The 24,648-nt window shown below is 50.2% G+C and overlaps 1 protein-coding gene and 1 long non-coding RNA gene across 6 annotated transcripts in view; both read right to left on the reverse strand.

Annotated features, from left to right (window-relative positions):
- adcyap1r1b (adenylate cyclase activating polypeptide 1b (pituitary) receptor type I) overlaps positions 1 to 15,232 on the reverse strand; it is a 28,329-nt gene extending 13,097 nt beyond the window's left edge. For 2 of the 4 annotated variants that reach the window (XM_086225338.1, XM_086225341.1), the window contains exons 1-2: positions 8,744 to 9,228; positions 674 to 806 (exon numbers count right to left, since the gene is read on the reverse strand). In XM_086225338.1, coding sequence (XP_086081464.1) covers positions 674 to 730 — 57 coding nt within the window. In that variant the 5' untranslated portion in view covers positions 731 to 806; positions 8,744 to 9,228. Of the gene's footprint in view, positions 1 to 673; positions 807 to 6,886; positions 6,930 to 8,743; positions 9,229 to 14,901 lie in introns of those variants that run through there. The other 2 variants (XM_086225340.1, XM_086225339.1) reach the window with 2 other exon arrangements.
- Positions 15,233 to 17,506: 2,274 nt separating this feature from the next.
- LOC147249405 (uncharacterized) lies at positions 17,507 to 23,903 on the reverse strand. Of its 2 annotated transcripts, none has more exons than XR_015119223.1 (3): positions 23,839 to 23,903; positions 20,252 to 20,453; positions 17,507 to 19,323 (listed from the first exon to the last, which is right to left on the reverse strand). It is a non-coding gene; the product is annotated as an uncharacterized LOC147249405 (long non-coding RNA). The 2 variants fall into 2 exon arrangements; XR_015119224.1 differs by having other exon boundaries at positions 17,507 to 19,433.
- Positions 23,904 to 24,648: the final 745 nt, after the last annotated feature.

A 24,648-nucleotide genomic window follows, 5' to 3' on the forward strand; every position in this document is an offset into this window, starting at 1 on the left:
CAGGTCTTTCCTCTCTGCTGTAAGTCATTTGCTGTGACATCATATAAAACATTTACACAATATTTCAGTCCCTGCATTCATATTTGGCTGCAACCGCATTAACCATCAGTGAAATCCCCTCAGCTGCTAAAACTTCCCGCTCCTTCATTCCTGCTTTGAGGTTCCGTTGAAATGATGAGCTTTGACTTTCTTCTTCACTAGTTTTTCACCATCTGCTGGCATCCTCCATCTTCCCCTCTGCTCAGTAAAGCTCAGCTCTCAGCCTGTAAGACAGCCCTTCAGCTCAGGGTGATGATGACTCAACCTTTACTGCCGTAAGAAAAGATGGCTCCGCTGGCAGCTCGTGATGGGAGGAGACCAGGCGGGAGGTAACGGCCACGAACACGGAGCTCCTCCATCACAGTTTTAACAATAACATTGAATAAACAATGAAGAAAGGATGAGGGGGTCCATTGTTCCTGCCTCACACTCGTCAGTGAATTATTAATGACACACTCCATATGGGCGATGACCAATCTGTGCTTGCTGAATATATTCAGGTGAAGCTGCACCTGTTGAGCATCCTGACACACACACACACACACACACACACACACACACACACACACACACACACACTTGTGCTCACTCCATCACACAGGAAATGAGGAAACTGTACAGGGGTTGGTCTTACCGAGGGCAGGAGGAGGAGGACGGCGAGGATCAGCGGGCTCAGGTGAGCAGCAGACATTTTGTTTCTCGGTCAGGACCTCTTCTCTAAACAGCTGGACGGACGAACACAGCAGCAGGTCCTTTCACCTCGGGATCTGACGGAGAGGAGAGAGAGAACGTGAGATGCCGTGTGCACGTTGGAGTAACAAGCAGGTGTCGTGGTGGAAGCTGCTCCCACCACGTCACAGAAATCCTCAATGCCGAGTGCCACTGCCTGATCGAATCATCTCATCAGCCCCCCCCCCCCCCCCCCCACACACACACACACACACACACAGTTCTGGTCTGGCCCGGTCAGGTTTTGTTACTAAAGCCTAGAAAGTAACGCAGACAGCTGTTCTAGAACCGTTCAGAGTCAGTGTGGGAGCCTGGACTCATTTGAAGAGCTGCAGTTTTCCAGGAGACAGAAGGAGTTCGTCAAAACACGGGGAGGAGGAGTGTTTCAGGGGACAGCCTGGCAACCCCTGCCCCCCATGACCAAAGAGGACAGTTGCTCCACTGTCACGTCTCCTTAGTGCTACATGGCCAGCGGCTTCTCTCCCTCTCATTCGCCCAGACCAGAGAAGCGGCTCAACACACAACATCACCTTCATCATTTCCTTTGTGTCGTCTTTGTTATTTTTTTCCCACAAGATTTCAGCAGCGACTGTGTGTCCATGTGAGTGCCTCCAGCTGGGTGACGCATGAATGATGCATGGCGGCCTGCTGCAAGTGAGGAAGCTGCAGTGACGATGCTTTCCACACAGACAGGTAGCTCTCCTCCGTGAGAAGCAGGCGCTCCATCAGGCGGCGCTGCTTTTCTTTGACTGTTTCCAGCTCAGACACTGAGTTACAAACACGTCCTCGGTTTGGACTCCTCGAAAACATTCCCAGTGAACCGAGGTAGTTTCGTTCATGACCAGCAGCACACGTGGCAGGAACGTGAATCATGAACCCGGTGCTGGTCCTGGAGTTTGTTCTGTCCGTCTTCTTTCCTCCAGATCGCTGTAGAAATGCAAGTGGACCTGTTTGTTAAACACTTCACACACTTCAAACCAGAGGAAGAGCTCTGGAGTCTGCGTACTTTAAAACTGGCAGTTTAACAGTTGAATATCTGTACTTGCAGATACTGGCTTTGTTTACTTCCAGGAGATATCAGGAGTGTGTGAAGCTTCTGCTCATGAAACTGTCACGCTGCTGCTGCTGCGGCGGCGGCGGCGGCTGCTGCTGCGACTGCTGCTGCTGCTGCTGCTGCGACTGCTGCTGCTGCTGCGGCTGCTGCTGCTGCGGCTGCTGCTGCTGCTGCGACTGCTGCTGCTGCGGCGGCTGCTCTTCTACTGTGTATTGAACTTTTTCCACTGAGGGACCAGCAGGAGGCTTTTCTTTTGGAGCAGATATGGGACCCAGTATGGAAGTGGTATGATTCTGTAGTGAGTAGATGAGTGTAGCGTGTGAGCAGGCGCCGCCAAAGTGAGCTGAGACAGAAATGGACACCTCCAACACGTCATCAAGGTACGCAAGCTTCTTTAATCCTGTAAACACTCTGGCACCGCCGTGCCGGCGCAGCGTGAATGGTGGCAGTCGCTCACAGCTCAGCTTGAAGAGAACTTCAGCAAATCAGGACAAATGTCTCATTATATAAAATGTTTAGAAGTGCTTGAACGCCATCACGAGGCCACAGCAAGTCATGAGAACATTGTGAGGCAAGCAGCTCCAACCTTTCATGACGATAAGGATTTAAACCACAGACTGCAATTACTGGTTCTTGGCTGGTGGCCGAACGTTCCATGAAGTTCCACTGAAATCTCTCCACTTTTCATGAAAATAGAACTTGAACCAGGCTGCATCTGTTACTGCAGCCATCCCAGTGTGTTCATCACCTGACAGATTAACTCTGTACATGAACACAAGCATGTCAGCTTGTGCGTGCATGTGTGTGTGAGCGTGTGTGTCCTCATGATGCAGCCTGACTCTGCAGGCCCGGAGGGATCGCATGAGTGAAGCCAAGTAGCAGGACGGAGCACTCGGGCTTCATCCCACAAGCAGAGCTTGGCAGCTTGGCAGTCCTGCTCCGCCATCGCAGAGCTGCCAGGGCCGAGCTCCTCCTCCTGCCGTTGTCAGGAGCAACAGCTGAGAGAGCTGCTGAGTTTGGATCGGAGCTGGACCACGTGGACCTGGAAGCCCCTTCTGCTCGTTCTTCTGCTTCTTCTACTGTAAATAGACTCTGAGATCCGATCGCCGAGGTCATTTTCTATACGTTAAAAACTGGAGCTCCTCATCTAATCACACCTTTGTTCGCGGGCACAAACGGAGCAGCTGCGCTGGTGTGGCGCTGGAGTAAGTCACAGGGGTATGCACAGAAACATAACAACACATGACACAACATGAATGGGAGCGTGCAGCTTTGCCAAGGCCACATAATGACTGCTGACGCTGTGCCATAGAACGCTTTCATGCTGAGTGCTCGAGCACAAACAGCCATTAATTCATCCAAGGAAGAAAACGCTTACATGTTACAAACAAGCAAAACTCCGACGCCATCTCATCCATGGCGCAGTGAGTGTGTGCAGCTGTTAACAGACAGAGCAGCGAGTGCAAAACTCTGTTGGGAACTTTGAGTCGAAACTTCTGCAGTATTTACCTCCTGATGTAACTGGGCCTGATGAAATCTTTACCCTTCAACCGCGGATGCAGTCTGTGACATCACCGATTCCCACGAGGTCGAAGGTCTGAACATGAAAAGGATGTGGAGGTGTGAATTCAGACGGAAGAAGCAGCACATCCTCCGACCCCGAGCAACAAATAGGTGCTGGGTTCCCACCTGAGTGTGTTTCTAAAATAAACTCACCAAGTCATGTCAGATATTTTCCCATCAAAATCCCTCAATTTACGGTGTCAGTCTGATGAAAGGAGGATTGTAAAGACGCATGAACGCTCTGATCCAACTAGAATTGTACTTTTGAAGCATGTTCAAGACTGATTTGCTCCATCGTGTTTGTGGAGCCCAAACTGGGCTGGTCCTCCCACGGCGGCGCTTCACCCAGTCGAGGGTGGCAACATGAGGGCAACTACGGCAGAAGCAACGCTGACAAACCAGAAAAACCCTGCAGCTCCGTCAGCTGTTCTGCTTTGAATGCCTTTGAGTTTAAGTCGACGTCTGACTGGAAACCCGCGAACGAATCAGTGAGCAGAATCAGAATCTATCCCTCTAAACCTCTTCGTTTGTTCACTGGTGAACCACAGGGAAGTCTGATGGGCCTCTACCAGCTGTGAAGGGACAATCACCAAATAATAAACACGTCAAATTTGATCACGAAACAGATCCTGATAACCGCAAACATCTTCAGCTGCAGCTTTGCTAATCTGGGAAACCAGGACAGACACACACCCACACACACACATGCAGCAGATACACACTGGCATAACACTTTTGTTACACGTGTGCAAACTGTGTGCACGCGCATGCTCTTGAGACGGTGCATCAAACATCACACAAACTCTCTCAGGCCGAGAGTGTCGAACATGAAAGCCGCTGATACTCATTAAGCCACTGATTACAGCTCAGGGAAGAGAGTCCTGGGCAGCTGCTACACACACACACACACACACACACGCACACACACACAAACCAAAGTGTTTCCTTTCACATTACTCATCAGTTGTATAGCATGATAACTTAGCCTCATCCATTAGGTGTCACACCTCATGAGGGGAAGATGAACAGTCAGCTCCTTTCCTGAGAGAGTGAGTGGATGTTTGAGGCGGAAGAAGAATTCCTCCCAGGAGACCAGGAATTATCTCCACCAGCGGGAAGCGAGAGGCGAGCGCTTCTTAACGATCACTCACCTACTGTTCAACGCCGCCGCTTTGAAAACTCTGATGAGACGCATCATTAGAGCGAGGAGGGACGTGGAGAAGGAGGGGGATGAGAGAATGTGTGTGTCGTCATGTTTGGTGGGGCACCTGGAGCAGCTCGGCCCCTCAGGACTTGTTCTGGTCTGGCTTTGACAGCCGTTCAGGCCTGAGGAGCAAAGGCATGCACCAGCTCATCCCCTCAAAGACCCTGAACTCCTCCCTCCTTCTTTTCTTCTTCATGCTGCTTTCTTCAGAGAAAACAAGGGATAGAAATCCTTCAGAATCACCGTCTCGTGGTAATCTCGCGGTGGACTGTCTGATTCCCAGTGAATATCCCAGTCTGCTGCTCTAAATTTAGCCAGGGAATGATGGGAGCCATGAATATACACAGACAAGACTTGGTCTTCGGTGAGGGGAGGGGGAGGGACGTGCATATTTCACTGAGAGACAGTGGGAGAAAACTGTCCTGGTTTCTTGCCCCCATTATGTCCCGTTTTTCCCACAATTCACTGGGGGTCTAAATAGTTACGAGTCGAGTCGTACAGCGATGTAATAAACCACCAAAATGATTTGTAAGACAGACTGGAAATGAGAAGTTACACCCACATCTCCGTCTCTTTTCTTCCGATCAATTCAAAACTCGCGTTTAAAGGAGCAAAATCAAAGTTGAAAGTAAAAACTGCAGGTTCTTTGCTTTTATGTCCAACTGCCTCGCCAGCTTCCACACGCCGTGTCCTCTCGAGTGAACCCTGATTTATCATCTAGGGGACGAGAAATGCAACGATTAAATTCCTTGAACGATTGCTCAGTCAGTTCGACATCTATTTTTAAGAATCAGGGATTCTCTCCTACAGCTTCTAAGACGTGAATACGATTCCTTCAGTCCTGCTATTTTCGCCAATGGTGGAGTCGCCCCCGCTGGCCATCAAAGACATTACAGGTTTCCGCCTTCGGAAGCTACATCCACTTTTTTATACAATCTAAAGACGCTGGTGTGACCGTCAGAGCCTCCACACCACAGTACGCCAGCACCGGCTGGACAGACTGCTGTTCATCCATGGTGTGTGTGTGTGTGTGTGTGTGTGTGTGTGTGTGTGTGTGTGACTGAACCTGGCACAGACCAGGACTCCAGACACACATGAGGCTGTGTTGTGTGTGTTATAAAGTGTTGTAGAGTTTTTTCTGTTGTAGCTGAAGCTGAAACAACACGTCTCCACTCATGCAGCCGTGTGTGTGTGTGTGTGTGTGTGTGTGTGTGTGTGTGTGTGCGTGTCTGACATGGCGGCTGTCTAAACAGCTGTTAGGACATAGACGATAGCTCCTGATAACACACGAGCCATCTGCTGTGTTATGACGTTCCCTGTACTAAAAACAAATGAATGTCTTTTCCTTTCAAATGTTTTTACCCTGTAGTGCTACAGAGCACCGCTCCAGTGCTTTGGCTTTTATTTTAACAAGAAGTGCAGCACAGACAAGAAGCAGGTCGCAGCTGTGCAGCTGTGCAGCTGTGCAGCTGTGCAGCTGTGCAGCGGAGCAGCGGAGCAACTCTCAGACCTGCTCCGGTCCCCAGCAGCATCTCCTCCTGCACGGCTGCAGCCAGCATCAGCTGCCTGGATCATCTCATCACAGCTGCTCTGGATCCCGACATCATGGCCACCTGCAAACGGCTGCGTTGCACCGACAGAGAGGAAATAAAACACCCCTGACTGGAACCTGCACGTTTCTGAGCATCTCTGTGCTCCTGCCGCATCTTCAATCACAAGGTGTTACAGTCAAAATGCCACAAATCAGGGGGAAAAATGTTGCCAATATTTGTAGGAAACACTGAACAACTGGCACACCTCTGACCTCGCAGCCTGCAGCTCAGACCAGGTGTTGCAGCATTTTGTCAGGTGATTGTTGGTCTCACCTGAGTCAGGCTTGTTTTTACAGGATCTGGTTTGTGCCAGACGTTTGCTTTTGCCAACAATTTAAAAAGACAGTGATTGAAGTTCATTCCACTGCATTTTTTTCGTTCAGGTACTGTCTGTTTCAACATAAACCATCAATGGTGAAACCCTGGCAGGCGTGTTTCCTGTGGTGCTCGAACCGTTTAACTCTGCTGCTCAACCAGGATTCTTCTTTCCTGTTGTAGTTGCTGCAACTAACTAACATCTTCCTTTCTTCAAGCCAATCATTCTGATCAATAACAAGAAACGTGTGAAAAGTTTCCATGGACAAATTGCTTCTTCCTTCAATCCCCAGTCTGGGATGAAAAACTGTTCCATTTAAATGACATTTACAAACCGAGACGAGCAGAAAGAAAAAGAGCTGGAATCACAGAAGGTTCAGCAATACGCACAAAGTTGAGGGCAGTTCTGTTGAAACTACCATCCACCGGAGCCTGGTCATGGTAGATCCTGCGCCCACCACTGGCTCTCGTTGACGGGACTAAATGACACCGTGTCTGGTGCTGGGTCAGTTCTGAGACTGGGCCCGCTGCCCAATGTCCTCTCGTCCCTGATGTTCCCCTCCGCTGCCTCGGCCAGCCAACACCAGGCTAATTGGGCCGTTCAAATGTCAGCGTCCCCCAGCTGGGAGACAGAGAAGCTCCTCCAAGCTGAATGTGTTCACTAATGGTTGGAGCAGCCAGCAGTTAATGACCCGCTGAACGAGCGACTGACCCGGAGACTTCCAGCGCCGGGAGATGCTTCGTCTCAGAGTCCATACGCGACCTGACGAAGATCAGGAGTTACTTTTGATTGCTTCATGATTAATTTAACCTCTTAATGGAGGCCCGCAGGTAATAATTCTGATGTTAATGCATCAGTAGCACAGGGCCGTCGGCTGCCTGCTCTGCCTGTGTGGGAGCTCGGTGAGTGAGCGACGCCCAACGGGCGTTTGGTTCGTTTCTACAGAAACACGCACCAGACGTGGGTCGAGACTGGCGAGGGGCACGAGCAGCTACACGGAGCCTGGTTGTCAGGCTGTTGTTGGTTTTCAAGCGGAGTTTAAATTCAACAGTCTGATTTTCACCCTGAACACCCCCCCCCCCCGAGGCTGACTCTCCTGTATCGACCTCTCCCTGCATCTGAACTCTTTGCTGGAAAAAAATCACTTCCAAGAGTGGAAATACAAACGTCCTCAGCAGGCCGTCTCAGCTGCAGCAGGTTGCAGCAGAGGTGAGTGGATCTCCACATGTTGGTGTGAAGGCAGGGCTGATTTGAAACCTGCTCACGCCGTCCCACCAACTGCTGCTGTCTTGGTGTCGTCCTGCTTCAGTTGGGAGCCGTCAGCCAATCAAATCTCTGAACAGGAATCACCTGTTTGCCTGCTGGGAGGAGAGTAAACGATCTACTGTTGTGCTTCTGGATCAAGCTGATGTTCAAACAGCTCTCACAGCGTTTACACATCACAGCCGTCAACACACACACACACACACACACACACACACACACACACACACACACTATGACACTGATGCTCACACACCTGTCTGGGTGCATGTGTCACTCATTCATCACTATTTATGAATGAGGCAGAGGATTTAGGAAACAAACAGCTAGCAATCCGACACACACACACACGCACACACGCACGCACGCTCACACACACACACACAGTGACTGAACAGCTTTTCTGTGGTGTTTTAACCTCCAGTTGAGGCTTCCACAGGCAGCAGGAGGAGGAGGAGGAGGAGGAGGAAGCATCAATTGTGATTCAGTGACAGCAGGGTGCATCACAAGGTCACTCTCAGCTTCTACCACCACGTCGTAAAGCTCCACTCACAAACATCCACCAGTACGATATGAGGCCGCACCGAGCGGGCGGTGAACTCCTGCCAGAGCCGTCAAGGCTGCAGGTCTGATGATGAGAGGGTGAGAATTCACCCACCAACCGATGAGCACCAGGAGGCGTCCTTGAGATGAGAGGCTGAAAATTCACCAGCAGGTTCAGCCTCCATACACACTCTCACACACACACACACACACACACACACACACACACACACACACACACACACACACACTGTGAGGGAGGGGACCGTCCTCTCGTCCCAGCCGCCACATGCCGCAGGATCCCGGCTTGCTGCTCTCCATTCTCCTCCTCGCACTCACGCACTCACGCACGCGCCACCTCACATCAACTTCGGCGCACAAACGTGGCGCTCACGTCGAAATGTCACAATTCCAGTTCATCTCTTCCTCACTGAACTCACCATTTTTATCGTTTTCTCCTCCAAAAATGCGACTCCTGCGCGGCTGCCGCGGAGGCTCCTCGGCAGGGGGCAGACGGACCCCCGCGGGGCTCCGCAGGTTCAGGGGTCCCCGGTGGCTCCCGGCGGCGCAACTTCGAGGAGAAATGGACGACAAATGACGGACTTTCCAACGGAGGTGAAGGAGATTCTCGATAAGCCAGCAGCAAATCAGGGATGAGCGACGATGTCCTCCCGCGAACTAGCGAGCAAACCGGCTGCGCTGCGGATGGCTGCTCGCTTCGCCCACTACAGGAGAATGCGCTGCGCATTACAACTAACTCTCTCTCTCTCTCTCTCTCTCTCTCTCTCTCTCTCTCTCTCTCTCTCTCTCTCTCTCTCAGGATGAACACAGCGCGAGCCAGCAAGCACAAACCCAGCTGAGCTTCATCAAAGTGGGACATTAAACTGGTTCTGTTAAAGAGGATGTGGATGAGGGCTGGTGGGACTTTGTGTGTGTGTGTGTGTGTGTGTGTGCGCGCGCGCGCGCCTGCAGTCCTGAAGTAGCCATAACGGGTGATTGAAACGTCAGAGTTCAGGACCACGGACAGAGGAAACCATCTTGAGATTCCGTTTATGAATATGATATGATCACGTGATGGCTTATGCAAAAAGAAAAGAATAAAGAAAGAAAACTGATCTGGAAATGTCAGGAATCAAACATTACACACACAAGCAAGGAGGTTTGATGACACCAGTCCTGCAGCCTTCAGTCACCAAGACCAGCTCTGGTCCTCAGCCTCGGTTCCAGTTTAGTTTCTGGTTCCAGTTCACATTCTAGCTCTGAGTTCTTGTTCCACTTGGATTTCTCCAACTGTTCTAACTCGAGCCTCAGTTCCCTGACACAGCAATGATGATGGAGGGAGGAGTGGAAAGACGGAGGGATGCTGTCATTTCCTGGTCGGGGGGGGGGGGGGTGTTGAGTGGGGGTGTCATGTCACAGCCCCCAGACCTCCTAGTAGTGATATGAAATGTGGGAGTGGGGAAGGAGGAGCAGGAGCAGGTAGCTGGGTGGTGATGAACGACTGGGGAGAAAGAAAAGTGGAAATGACAAAAATAAAAGCTTGAAACCACAACAGGGAAAGCAGACGGACCACCAGGGTTCCACACATCCACCGTCCACAGCAGAGGGCAGCCATCCATCCCTCTCCTCTCCAGGAAGAAGGAGGGAGGGAGGGGCAGATAGGCTGGAGAAGTGGGACTTGTTTGATGTGACTTTCTGACTCTTGGAACAAAAAAAAGCCTCAAAGGATTTGAGGACGTTTCTGCCTGTCTCACTCTCTGCTCGTGCATCCTCTCTGGTGTCTGATTTCTGGTTCTCCTCGTGGAAGTGGAAGGGTTTCACGCTGCTTCTGCTCCCTAGCCTGCTGCCATCCAACACTCCCACTCAGAGTGGCGGTGACTCAGGCACCTCAAGTCTGCCTTCATCTCCCTCCCGAGCAGCAGAGAGAAGAACGAAGCCTCGCTCTTTCATTTCCCTCTTCCTCAAATCACTATATGTCTCAAAAATAGCTCCCTCACACACACACACACACGCACACACGTGCACACCCACACGTACGCACACACACGCACCCACACACACATACGCACACGTGCACACACACTCAGGTAGCTCTGGAGGAGTCGTGATCTGGATTTGAGGGGTTCGCTTGATGCTGTGACATCATCACTAATTGGTCCTCTTTTGAATTCTGAAAGGGGAATGATATGCTGCTGTATGGGGTTGCCATAGCAACTGGCCCATTTCAATGCAGGGGGATGTGGAGTGCTGCTGCTGGAAACGGGGTAATTGGGGATGTTGGGCTGGGAGGATGGGGGTTATGTATGTGTGTGTGTGTGTGTGTGTGTGTGTGTGTGTGTATTTCTGCTGCCTGAAGGAAAAGAAAGACTTGTGAAAACCAAAATGCGTTCAGATCATCTGAGTGAATTTCTCTTGTGTTTCCAACCAGCACAAACAATAAAGCGCGTCCACACAGACACCTTCATCCATCATAAGAGCAACAGCAGCAGTGGAACTACAGACCACTGAGCCTTGAATCAGAATTAATTATCAATCAATCAATCAATTAATTAATCAATTAATCAGTCTCAATGCTCTCCCTGACTGCAAGCTGAGGAAAAACTCACGTTGATTGCGGGGCCATCATATCACTCCCATCATCTGGAAAATGATAAAGAATCATTTAAGCAGCCTCTCTGCTCACTCCTCAGCTGTGGCTTGATGGAGTCAGCAGGTGGAGCTCCACGCCTCCGCATCCATCCTCCATGTTGGATTTACTCATCTATTTATAATATCTGCAACCATGGCGGGAAGCAAATAAAGAGTCACCGTGTTCGAGGGTTTCTTCGCAAAAAATGGGCGTTCTTTCATATTTCTGTTCCATCAACCTTTCACGTTCCTTCGCAGTCGTCAGGACGAGCTCTGAAAAATACCACGTCTCTGAGTAACAGGTTCACGTAAAGACTGAAACCACACAAAATGACCTGCAGGAAGGAGAAAGAACCAGTGATGACAAAGACAAAGACACAAAATTGCAAATCCATCTTCCAGCAACGAGCTGGAGGTCGCTAGGTCACAGATAAAATACCCAGAATTCCCTGAGCAAAGGCAGGACCTGCAGGCCTAAGCAGCAGCTGTGGGACATCATAAGGGACTTATAAACACCTCCGTCAGTCGGGGGGGTGGAGGGTGGGGTGGGGGTGAACGCTGACCCGGTTGTCTGCTGGTGAAGAGGGGAATGTAGCATCCCTCCCTTCACCAGCAGGCCCTGCCTCACACTGCTGGAGCAATAACAACGATTGAAATCACCATGGCAACAGAGTTTCTACCTGAAAGCAAGGCTGTGGAGCTGGCGGGGGGGGGGGCTCTCATAACGTCGCATGATTTATGAACATCTGGGATGGAACATTTAGAACCCTTCACCCTGAGAGAGAAAGTGAAGCATTAAAGACGAGGAGACCAGATCAATTCTCTCCGTCCAGCTCGCTCTTCTCTCCTATTATCTACAGATGTTCCCTCCTCCAGGTCGTCCTGCTGTTTTTAATCAAACTGTAAAAAGAAAAACTGGACGGACGAGATTATAACAATTACAGACTGTAGAGCCGAGTGATGATCGTGTCCCCCCACAAACCCTCGTCTCTCCTCTGTCTGGAGGTTAGGCTTTGCTGTCTGTGGCGGTGAGGCAGGAATGAGCCCTAAAACCCAGGAATCAGTGAGCAGCACTGCTGAGTGTCCCATTGCATCGTCAGCGGTTCCACCAACACCAGGATATTGTGACATTTTGTCCTACTGCATAAAATACGTCAGTAAACAGCGCTCGCAGGAATTTCGAGGCTTTTCATGCGTCTTAAAGACGGCGGTGAGGCAGCACTGGAGGCTGAACCAGACGAGAGAGCTTCTTAGATTTCATCACGCCAAAAAAAACAAAAACAAAGACTACTTCTCAAGAATCACAAAAGAGCAGCAGGGTGGAGCAGTGGTCCTCACCGTGGCCCCCCAGCAAGAAGGTTGTGGGTGGAGCCCCGGCTGCAGCACGGGGTCTTTCTGGGTGAGTCTCCATGTTCTCCCTGTTCCTGCTGGGTTCTCTCTGGTACTCCAGCTTCCTCCACAGTCCAAAGACATCAAGAGGGACCAGGTTAATCCAGACTCTAAATTGACCGCAGGCGTGGCTGGGAGAGCCAATGGTTGTCTGTCTCTATGTGTTGGCCCTGCCATGGACTGGTGACCCGTCCAGGGGGAAGGCTGCTGGGATAGGCTCCACCCCCACCACCCTCAACAGGAAGAGAGGGGGAAGATGGAGGGATGATGGATGATGGATGGAAAAAAATCATAAAAGACAGATGAGACAAAAAGGTGTTCTGGAATTATCTGAAACCCTGTGTAAAAGTCCCAGGAGATGCTAACTTCAGGAAGGCTGACACAAATGTTCCTGCGTTGTTCTACTTGAGGTTCTGGAAACAGTTCTGGGTTCTGATGCTGTCCAGGACCCCCGTAGGCTGGTAGTTGGTCCAGACTGTGGACCTGAGTAGATTTTAAGGAGCATGTTAATATTGGACTGATATGTCTGAAGGTCTGGACCGGATGATTGGGGTGTGAGGGGAGCTTTACTGTAGCTGCGCGCTAATCGTACTGTTAATTATTGCATATAAATTAATGTGAGAGGTCCGACTCCTTGGCTCAAGTAAAGTCTGACGCGCAGACGTGTCACTTCCACCGGAGTCACTCTGTGTTCCAGAAACGGAACTTTTACGCATTGTAGGACATGAAATGTGCTTTAAAAATAGAGTTCATTATTGTCACTGTCACTGAAGCCCCGGCGTCCCCCTCTGGTAGAGAGAAACACTTCCATTCTTGGAATTCTTCCTTCATTTACTGCATCGCAAACGACTGTTCTTGCTGCTTACCAGCAAACTCTCTGCCAAAACGACATCAAATACCGTTCAAGTGTGTGTTCTGCAGCAACAAAGCCTCAGCTGTGACTGATATGATATCAGAGGACTCGAGCAATGAAAGCGGCGCCCTACAGGAAGAAGCTAACGAGAGGGCAGCAGCGCCATTGATCCCCTCAGGCCGGTGATGGTGCCGCATCTTGGTTGGGTTCTTGCTGGCAAATTCAGAGTGTGAATTTAACAATCCGGGGCTCTCTCCACAGAGGAGCCTTTGAACTGCCCTCGTAGCCACATGCCCCTCTGTTGTCTTTGTTGAGTGAGTGAATCATCCTCTCCAGTTACAGTCTCATCCAGATCAATGGAGATCTCCACATGGGTCCTCACAATCCTCCCGCTCTTCCTCCTCACTCTGCCATCGCCATGGAGACTCCAGCGAGCGGCCGTGCATGATGGGACTCGTCAGAGCTTCCTAGCGGTGCTACAGACACGCATGGACCACTCTTCAATTAAGGAGGTGAAAGACAGACCCTCCTGTTCCTGATCCACAGCTCCTCACTTTATGTCCCTGGCTTGTTTCTGGGTCCGAGTGCCTGGAGGGACACGGCTGCAGGGGAGACCAGGAGACCAAAGAGAGACCAGAGGAACCTGAGGGAGACCAGAGAGAGACCAGAGGAACCAGAGGGAGACCAAAGGGAGACCAGAGGGAGACCAGAGGAACCAGAGGGAGACCAGAGGGAGACCAGAGGAACCTGAGGGAGACCAGAGGAACCTGAGAGAGACCAGAGGGAGACCAAAGGGAGACCAAAGGAACCAGAGGAACCTGAGGGAGACCAGAGGGAGACCAGAGGGAGACAAGAGCGAGACCAGAGGGTGACCAGAAGGAGACCAGAGGAACCAGAGGGAGACCAGAGGAACCAGAGGGAGACCAAAGGGAGACCAAGTGAATCTCTTGGTTTCTTGTAATGTTTTTGAACAAATGTAATCAACGTAGTCCAGATCTATCCTTCCATTTTTGGGATATCCAGTTGACAAATTCAGAAAGGACTTGACCTGAGCCCAAGATACCTTTGAGAACATGATGCTAATGGCCAGCCTGCTTTAATTCAGGATATTGGCCCCATATATCAATATTTAAACATTTTTACTCCCACAAACATCAGTATTGGCATCAACAATCCAACAATCGTCCCCTGGAGGAAAGAATAGCAAAGGGAGAGAAAGGAGGAGGAAGAGTGACAGGCAGGAGACAGGAGGAGCTGTGTTAAACATTAGCAGTCCAAACAGAACCAGGAGTAAAGCCCTCGTTATAAATAAAACATCCCGCTTCTCCATTAATGCTGACGGCCGGGTGAGAAATGACCAGCCGCCGCATTTCTCCGAGTCCACGTCACCGTTCAGTGTGTGTGTGTGTGTGTGTGTGTGTGTGTGTGTGTGTGTGTGTAAGTTTGCCAGCTCTATCTTCCCACGAGAGAGTAATTTTGCTAATTCTCAGAGGAAGGGAGGTATAAACATATTTTTTTTACGAGTGTCATAAACCCAAAGCTATTAAAATGGTTTTTTTTTATTACCTTCTGTCAATAAGCGGCGTCGCATTGCAATGAGAAACGCGTCAACTGCCTCTCAATCAGGATATATGGCGGCAGACTGTGCGGAAATAAGCCAGAAGAAATAACCAAAGCAAATGAGGAGTTGCGGAGATTATTCCAGCCCATCGAGCTGCGGTGACAAACCTCGAGGAAGCCGAGAGCTCGGCCATCAGTCTCTTTAAAACCAATTCCGTTTCAGTGATACATTCTCCTTTGCGACTTTTGAGAAGTCATTCTAATATCCAGCAAAATAATACAAGCCATTCCTGTGAAATATGAATGCAAATAAATCTGAGACAGCTTTTTCAGGTCCTTTCCTGTCGAGCGTTTGATCCGAAAATAACGAGAGTTTTACATTTCAAAAGTAAAAAAAAAAACAAAAAAATCAAAATCAAATTTGTAAGGAAATTAAAATGACTGGTAAGGCGGAAGAAATAGTTTTCTATTCAGGAGCTCTGCTTCATCAGGTGCGCGAGTCCAAGCAGCTCAGATTTGATTGACAGCGCCGTCGTAGAAAACTGATCATGTTTGATTCATTTGCTTTATCCATCAAACACCAGTTCAGCACAACGGGACTTCCTGATACTGTGGGACTGAAAATGATGTTGAAGAGAAGCTGGACGTGCTGGTGAGTGACGCTTCATTCAAGAAGTGCCTTTTCAGCTCCACCAGCAGGTCTTGGTCCCACAAAGAGGGGGTTTTCCTTGCCGCATCACTCCCCTGTCTCCCTCCAGAAAGAGCCAGCCATGTAAGTTTAGCTTAGCCTAGCTCGACCCCTTGTTGAAGAAACCCTCCCTTTGGTGATGTAGCTGCTCCTGCTGAACCCACAGTTCAGTGCTGAAGGCCGTCAGCGCTGATGCGTCACACCCGCTGTCACTCACTGACATGGAGGCTCACGATTCCTCCAAAACGGCGCTCCGGAAGCGGAGCTGATAAACAGATTGTTGCATTTTGGGAATGCCTGGGACAGACCTTCCAGGCTGGTTTTAGCAATTTACAGGAATTGTGAGAGGATTGCGCTGCTTCATCTGCTTCAGTGCACCAGTGACTCAGAGGCATTTACCCCCTCGTCAGAGAAGAGCAGGGCGTCAAAGAGCCTGCGGAGCGCGCGCCGCTGTGCTGACATGTGCCGTTACGTCAGGCCATCTGCACGGCGACGCACTTGGGGCTGCGCTCCTCACCAGTTTCTGCTTCCCGCCATCAAATTACTGCCTTTATCAAAATGTAATCACTGTTATTGTGCTGTCTCCTCTGCCACTGTCACTCTGCCGCTCGCAGCTCTCGGGACGCTGCAGATGGCACTCTTCAGGTTGGTTTCATCCGCTTTAGTGATTAAAGAAGGTCGGATCCCTGCAGCGATTGGGGGGGGGGGATGTCAAATTTCTCTGCGGTCAAGTTTCACGACACGTGGAAACGTTCTGCTCAGGGTGATCGTTGGTGTCTAAACTGTCGTTTGCACAACAGATGACCTCATTAAAAAAGCATAGAAATAAATCCCGTCACTTCCCTCAGAAAAATCCAGAATGTGGAGACGAACTGCTGAGCACAAGATGTCGTCTGGTTTCAGAGAAAAGTCACAGAAAACACATCTTCATGCCATCACTGCTGAACCTCTGCCCTCCGAAGGGCTCAGTCGGACACCACTGCATAAACGCGGTCCTCAGTGCCAGGTCTGGTACTCAGCAGCGGTCTACAATACCTCACTTATGAATTCACTCCTGCTGCATGCACAGCGCGTCTTCGAGGGGACGGCGTGTCACCGGCGGCCATCCCATCAGAGCAGCTGAGGAGCTTCCAACCGCAGCCTTGCATCCGTCCACTGCTGCCTCCACCTCCTGCTCTCCTTCACACTTTTTTATTTCCCTCTTTTATGCTGTCATTATTTCTACAGCAGTGGATTTCTGAATGGAAGGATGGAAGGAAGGATAGATGGATGGATGGGAAGATGGATGATGGATGGGAGGATGGATGATGGATGGATGGATGAGAGGATGGATGAGAGGATGGGAGGATGGATGGATGGATGGATGGATGAGAGGATGGATGATGGATGAGAGGATGGATGAGAGGATGGGAGGATGGATGGATGGATGGATGGATGAGAGGATGGATGATGGATGGGAGGATGGGAGGATGGATGGATGGATGGGAGGATGGATGAGAGGATGGGAGGATGGATGGATGGATGGGAGGATGGATGAGAGGATGGGAGGATGGATGGATGGATGATGGATGGATGGATGGATGATGGGAGGATGGGAGGATGGGAGGATGGGACTATCCGGTGTCTTTGTCAAACTCATTGTCTTGAAACTGGAGGATGAGTTCATTTTCCGAGGCAGAGGTTCTCCGACAGGGACGTGGGCTGCAGTTTATTTGAAATGTAGATTCAAAGCCGTTTCTCTGGCGCTTTCATCCTGTCCATGAAAAATGCATGCAGTGATCCCATTATCCTGCTCTGCTCTCCCAATGCTTCATGAAATCAATCCTGGGCAGAGGAGGGGTGAGAACACTACAGATGCTTCTTCTATTCAACAATGGGTGAGAAGAGGCCCTACAAGTGGGAGGAGAAGTGTAGAGGAGTGTGAGAATGTGTGTGTGTGTGTGTGTGTGTGTGTGAGGGAGCGAGAGAGTCTGTCTGCGTGTGTGTGTGGTAGAAGTACTAAACTATTGTGTGATTTAGCACATTAAATGATTTGCTACCTTTCAGGCTGCCAACGGTTTCCATTTATTTCAGTTCACTCGAGGTAGAAAATCTATAACAACTGGCAGGTGGATTTATGTGTTGAAATATTTCAGCAGTTGTCAGTGTTGCATTGCCGATGAGCAGCTGAGTGACGGATTCGTCGCATCTGGAGAGAAAACTGAAAGTTTCATTCGCTCATGGCTCTGAGATTCCTGCTGCCGTTGGGATTCAGACCTCTGAGATCAGAACGACCTCTTATCTGCATCCGGGTGCCTGATTGGTCTTTGCAGTGCAACGGTTTTATTGCTGTTGCACTGCAACTGAAAAGAATTATTGATAGTAAGATGAAAGATTATCAGAACAAAACATTCATACAACAGCTCGACGTCACTGGAGCAGATAGTAGGTTCTGACCAGCCTCAAGGGGGGGAACCGGGGATCATCAGGAGGGTGATTCAGACCCAAAACCTGCCCTTTCGCCCCCTCCAGAGGGGCGAGCACTCACCGCCAGTGAGGGAGGCTGTCAGCGTAGCAAGGAAATCAAACCAGAGCTGATCACCTCGTCCCGGGAGAAAACTCAGCTGTCATCTTTCCTCCCGTACAACATTTGTGTGTGTGTGTGTGTGTGTGTTTCCTCTGAGGGATATCCTCATTTCTAAATTGGCAGCAGGTGGGGGGGGGGGGGTACATGAAGCTGCAATTTCACCAATTACAGTGATGATGGGTGAGGGCTGGGTCTCATTTCCAACTGTAATGTGCGAAAGTGAGCACGCGCTGCATACCAATGGCTCGCTGGCACTGCGCTGCCTTCCAGTTCAGTGAGTGTCTACATGTACTGGTTCAGCAGCAGGGTGTTTGTACTGCGCTTGAGGGAATCGCTGTTTATTCCCGGCATGGTTGCCATGGGGACCGATAGCAAATGACTGAAGGCTGAAGTGAGCCATGCCCTTGGCCCTCTGAGAGATTAATGAGCTGCTCAGTCTAGTACCGTTCAATTGATGTCCCCCTTTTCCCTCTCATCAATACAGGCGCAGCTGTCCTCGCCATGTCCACCCTGAGATTAATGGAGCCCTCAGCTCCACCGCAGGCTGCAGCAATGCTGCCGCACCAGGTCAGCGCTGCTACGCACCGCTCCTGTCCGTGCGCTCTGCCTGCTCAGGTGGTTCAGTTCTCAAGCCTGCATCCCGAACCTGACTGGTTCGGCCCCAGCTCACGCTCCTCGCTGATAAACGCAAATTGCCAACCTGGCACACAGAGGAGGCCACGCTCAGGGATCAGGGATGTGTTTGAGCACCAGCAGGAGAGCATTGGGTTGTGGTGTATTTTTAAGTGTGACCGCTTGACAGCTAGCAGCTCCAGAGTGAGGCAAACCTTGTGTCATGTTATCAAAGCCCAGCTTAGTCACCTAAACCTTAACAAACAAGTTGAAAACTGAATCAAGAGAATCATCAGAAGGCTGAGTGGGACCGGTCTCTCTGGCAGCAGGGCGGCCGCTCCCTCTGCTGTCATTTATTGACGGTCTTGGCTCTAATCTGGTTGGGATAATGGACTCCATACAGGTTTTCTGATGCATTTCCACTTCCAGTCTTTGTCAATCATTGGTCTGGGAGCTGGTGGAGGAGCACACCGGGTTTTACCGAACAACGTGACGATAAATTGAATCAACACACTGTTTGTGTGGATACTGTGGAATCAGGGAGAGTGAAGTGACATTGATTTCCCCATCGCCGGTGAAAGGTTGACCCGGGTGGAGCTGAGACACGGGGGGAGGATGAACCCTCGCTGTAAACCCACAATCTTTCCTCCTGCTGTCACCGCAGCCGCTTCATGTGAACGACGACACCAGCGCGGCCTCCTTGCTGCACCCTCTGATTATTCAACTGGCGGGGGGGTGAAATGTCAGAGGATGCATGTTAACAAGCCTGGTGAGGATGACGGTGCGTCTCCTCTCACATCCTAGAATGGTTGATTTCTCCTCCACGCACCGTGGCTGCAGTACGTAATAATATCATCATTATAATTGCAGTGAGTAGGAAGCCCCCAAAACATCTCTAATACCCCTGACAGAGATACTTGCAGTGATTATATTGTGTGAGAGAGAGAGAGGGACACGTAGCACAGACTAATAATGATGATAATTGGACGACTCCGATTAATTGTGGTTGTTATATGAGCAGAGACCAGCGGATCCTCCAGTCAGGTGGTTTAACGCAGTTTGTGTTGGTGGGATTCCTCTGAGGACCTGCGTTATCTCCTCTCGGCTGGTGTAATTTTCTGTTAGACTGTTTGACTAATCAAATTGCCACACTGTCAGACGAACATCAAAGCCCCGCGGCTGGGAGCATGGCGCGCAGGCATGAAACTCGTGACTTTGTTGAGGAGAGAGGCGAGTGAAAGAAAGCTGAGACGACAGGAACACATGGAAATTAAATTAAGTAGATGCTGCGCTGACAAATCATTTAACTTTAACAGAATAAGGTGGGAACGAGATTGGTGAGGTGACAGACATTTAACAACACATCACCAGACCAGAGAGGAAAGCAAATCCTCCCAAGTAAACAGGAGGAAACTGCAAGAGGCTCCGATGGGAGAATTGATCCTAACTGGTGTGAAAAGACACATGGAAATCGAAAAAAGATGGCTCCTTTAGCCTGCAGAGGCCGACCACGTGACCCGATTATCATCCAGACAGGAGAGTCCAACACCCAGAGACGGAGCTGGTGTTGATATTCCTGCTACAAGCCTCCGCTTTAGGTGTGTCTGCTAATATTCTTAGCTGTGTGTTGGACAGTGAAGCAGGACACGTACATGCAGGACTGAAGACATCAGGTATGAAGCACCGAGGGGGGGCACGTCCTCGCCTGTCTCCATTGAGACGCATCTGAGAGAAGCTGCGGTTCCTGATGCTGCTGGTCACCGCTGCAGCTTCACCGAACCCTCAGACACGCGCAGCAGCAGCAGCTGCACTTGGCTCCCCGAGGCTGGACAGACACATCATCATCATCATCATCTGGAATGAGATCATGGAGCGTTGTGACACATCCTCGCTGGGCCGTGAAATGAAAGACATGATTTTACTCAGAGTAACACCTTCCCAGAGTGCTGTTCAAAGTGGTGTGTGAGTGAGAGAGAGCAGGAAGTGTGTGCTCCACTGTTTTACAGGAACACACCAACCCCCTCAGCGGCTGAGTTAGCTTAGCACAATGAATAGTAGTGGGTGGAAAGTGTTAGCATACTGTAACCCTTTGGTGTGAAGCATCAAAATACCAGCAGTGACAGACAATCGAAGGACTTTGGACAATCGAGCAAATGCAGCAGCTCATGAAGGTTCAAGAAAATAATCCAGCTGTCAGTGCGACAAAGGAAAGAAATCGTGATGACTTCTAATGTGACAAAAGTGCATTCTTTTCAAACATGAAACGATTATTTGTAGTAAACTGTCAGCACCGTGAGAGCTGAAATAAGCTTAAACCTCTTTCCAGGTTTAGCGCTGGGTCCTGGTCAGCTGGAGAGGAATCAGCAAAACACAAAACAAAAGCAATCAGCGACGGTGTCTGAGCACGATGTTTCCCGTGTGCGCTTGGTGGACTGAAGGAGACGTCCCCCAGTTCTTCTGGGGGGATGCCGAGGCCTTCGCAGGCCAGCTGAGAGATATAATCCCTCCAGCGTGTCCTGGGTCGGCCTCGGGGCCTCCTCCCGGTTGGACATGCCTGGAACACCTCCTGAGGGAGGCGTCCTCACCAGATGCCTGAACCACCTCCACTGACTCCTCTACATGGAGGAGCAGCAGCTCTACTCTGAGTCCCTCCTGAAGGACTGAGCTTCTCACCCTGTCTCTAAGGGAGAGCCCAGCCTCTCTGAGGAGGAAACTCATTTCGGCCGCTTGTATTCAGGATCTTGTTCTTTCAGTCATGACCCAGAGCTCATGACCACAGGTGAGGGTTGGAACGTAGACTGACAGGTAAATTGAGAGCCTCGCCTTTTGGCTAAGCTCCCTCTTCACCACAACAGACTGGTTTAGCACCCGCATCACTGCGGACGCCGCCCCAATCCGCCTGTCAATCTCCCGCTCCATCCTACCCTCACTCGTGAACAAGACGGAGGAGGAAGGGGACCAGGAAACCAAAGCCAGGTCAGAGAAGAGCAGTGCCTTCAGATGAGCCCAGAATCCCACAGCGCTTTAGTTCCCATAACAGCAGTGGTGAAACATCACTGATCATCTCTATGATGGTGTCACAAATATCTGCGCGGCGTGATTCAATGTTTATACGATTTTGGTCAAACCAGCTTTTTATTTGATGAGCGTAGCTCGCTTGACTCATCGAGGTGATGAACTGAAGGTAATTTTGCCTCATGATGTGATCACTACGCCAGCTTTGGAGGCGAGGAGGAGGAAAGCAACAGGGTGGGAGTCTGAGGGAGGGAAAACAAGAAATCTGGGCAGCAACATCTCAGGAGTCTGGTGGGTAGACAGACGCTGATGTTGAAATTCAGATCACACGCACGCCTGCAAACCATGCTGCTCACTAGGGAGGGAGGGGATGAGAGAGAGCAGAGGGGGAGTAAGAGAAGGACGGAGACAAACAGAGACGGTATGACATGCTGGAGGAGGCGGCGGCGGCGGCAGCGGATGTTTATGGATCACACACTGCTCCTGAGCTTCCACAGCATCAATATCAAGACAGTTCAATTCCAAACACGCTGAATAATCCTCAATGCTGAACTGAAATGTCTCTTCTGCACTGCAGCGTGATGATGTCATCAGGAGAGACACAGTGGGGATTCGCTACCCAACACGCTACATTAGATATAATCGAACTGATAAGCGGGTTTATTTTCAAACATCTTCCCCCCTGGAAAACATGCAGATGAGGACGTAAACCCACCACTCATCTGATGTCACTGAGTGAACGTGGACGTCACAAAAACACGAACCGAGCGTCACTAAGACCCAACGTCTCAGCCCGTTGGCTTTTTGTGGTATCAAATACAAACATTTCTTTCCTATTTTCATTCATGAAAATGTTCTCAAGCAAAATTTCTTTTTTTTTTGTTTATCCTCAGTTTGGCCTTTCAGACAGGAAGCAAAGGTGGTGGCTGCTTCTTTGCTCTTGACATGGACCCTCCTCTGCCAGTCTCTCAGGGGGAGCTTCCTGCCTGTAAGACGAGGTTGAGGGTTGAAAAAAACACTCCTGATCTGTAGGAACAAATTAGAGCGAAAGTACCTCACGAGTAGCAGCCACGGTACACAGACAGTGTAAATAAAACATGGAGCATGATGGGACTAAATAACAGCAATGGAAGTTAATACTGGAGGCAACTTCACGTAAAAACTTAGAATAAAAAACGAAAAAAGAGTTATCTGTAAATTCAATGTGGATTGAAGTCTAGAATGTGTGAATCAGGCCGGTGCTCCTGAGCAGCGACTGACTCGGTCCTCCCAGCAGAGGCTACGTGTCCCTCGCCAGAATATTTTTGCCTTTTCCTTCTGGTTCAGAGGCGGTTAACAAACGTAGGGTCTTCACTCTGAGCCCCGCTCAATGCCCCCATTTATCAGAATATGGCCCGAGCGGTGAGTCCTTTCCTGTCATGCAAAATTTTATTGTTCAGCCGGTCCACATGAGATGCAGAGGCCCGGAAATAAGGAGCATGTTGCTATAAACGGACAAACAAAGCTGCCAGACAGAGGCTAAAGGAAGCACATGAGTTTAGCAGAAGAGAAGCTCCAACACGGCATGCACATGAAGAGGGAAACGTCCCGCACGTTGAGCAGCAACTGTAACTTTGTGTCTCACTTGTGAAGAAGAGTTTGATGGGGAGAGAAACAAAGAAAAGTGAGATTTAAATGTGAGGATAAAAAAAACCTCACTCAGCTCAACAGGTTCACCAGGCCATTAAAGTCTCAGGTATGCCGTTCACCTGGAGAGCAAGCAAATGACCATAGCGGAGCAGCTCATCATCCGCAGTTTCACAGATGCAAAATTAATTGCTCATTGTTTTTCACTAGCGCCCAGGTCACATGACACAGCGACAGCCAATCAACACCAGGTATTAATCCTGGACTGGACAAGTCAGCCTCGCAGCTTCATTATGAAACGCTGTGCTTTTTTATGACTATTTTCATTAAACAAAATTGCTAAATTATCCCTACAGGAGTTTGACGGTGCTGCTCACTGATCGCTCAGGCTGCTGGGAACTTGTATTTGAAATGAGGAGAAATATGGACTCAAACGCAACACACGGGATGCTGGTTAAGGAAAGTGCAAAAAAAAAAAAATCACCTTTATGAGCAACTTAGAAAGCTTGGCTGATGCAGGAGCAGCTGAGAGGGGAAGGGGCAGAAAACAAAGGAAAGGGAAAAAACAACAGCAAAGGAGAGTCAGCGTCAACGTTACCGAAGGGGCAGAGACGGGTCGGCACCGGGGAAAGCAAACAGGAGAAGAGTGCTGAAGAGCCACACAGAGCAGAGGAACAATCTGGCAATGAGGAGAGGGGCAGCTTTATCACCTGTGTGGTGAACAGGTGTGAGCGGCAGAGGCTGATCAGGGGAAGAGTGGCTGATTGGCTGGGAGTTGGTGAGGGATGATGCATTCAAGGGGAAACGGAGAAACCAGGGACTGACAGATAGCAAACTCATCCATCATCCATCATCCCTCCATCATCCACCCCTCCCTGTTGCCCCTCTTCTCCTGTTGAGGGTGGTGGGGGTGGAGCCTATCCCAGCAGCCTTCCCCCTGGACAGGTCACCAGTCCATGGCAGGGCCAACACATAGAGACAGACAACCATTGGCTCTCCCAGCCACGCCTACGGTCAATTTAGAGTCTGGATTAACCTGGTCCCTCTTGATGTCTTTGGACTGTGGAGGAAGCTGGAGTACCAGAGAGAACCCAGCAGGAACAGGGAGAACATGGAGACTCACCCAGAAAGACCCCGTGCTGCAGCCGGGGCTCCACCCACAACCTTCTTGCTGGGGGGCCACGGTGACGACCACTGCTCCACTGTGGATAGCAAACCTTATCAGAGTGTGTTATCAGAAAGAAGTTAGTTTTATAGGGGTTGATGCGTTGGTCATCCATGGTCATGGTGCAGCTGATGAGTGTTTGCGGTGATAAAATGGTGGAAAGTTTACGGTCAGCAGCCCAGAATGGAGGACTGGAGCTGGGTCAGGCAGCAGGAGGACGGACAGAGCCCGGCACGGAGGTGA

The sequence above is a fragment of the Aulostomus chinensis genome, chromosome 14, assembly GCF_037954235.1.
Source record: "Aulostomus chinensis isolate RoL2024-O1b breed Wild chromosome 14, RoL_Achi_v1.0, whole genome shotgun sequence".
NCBI lineage: Eukaryota > Metazoa > Chordata > Actinopteri > Syngnathiformes > Aulostomidae > Aulostomus > Aulostomus chinensis.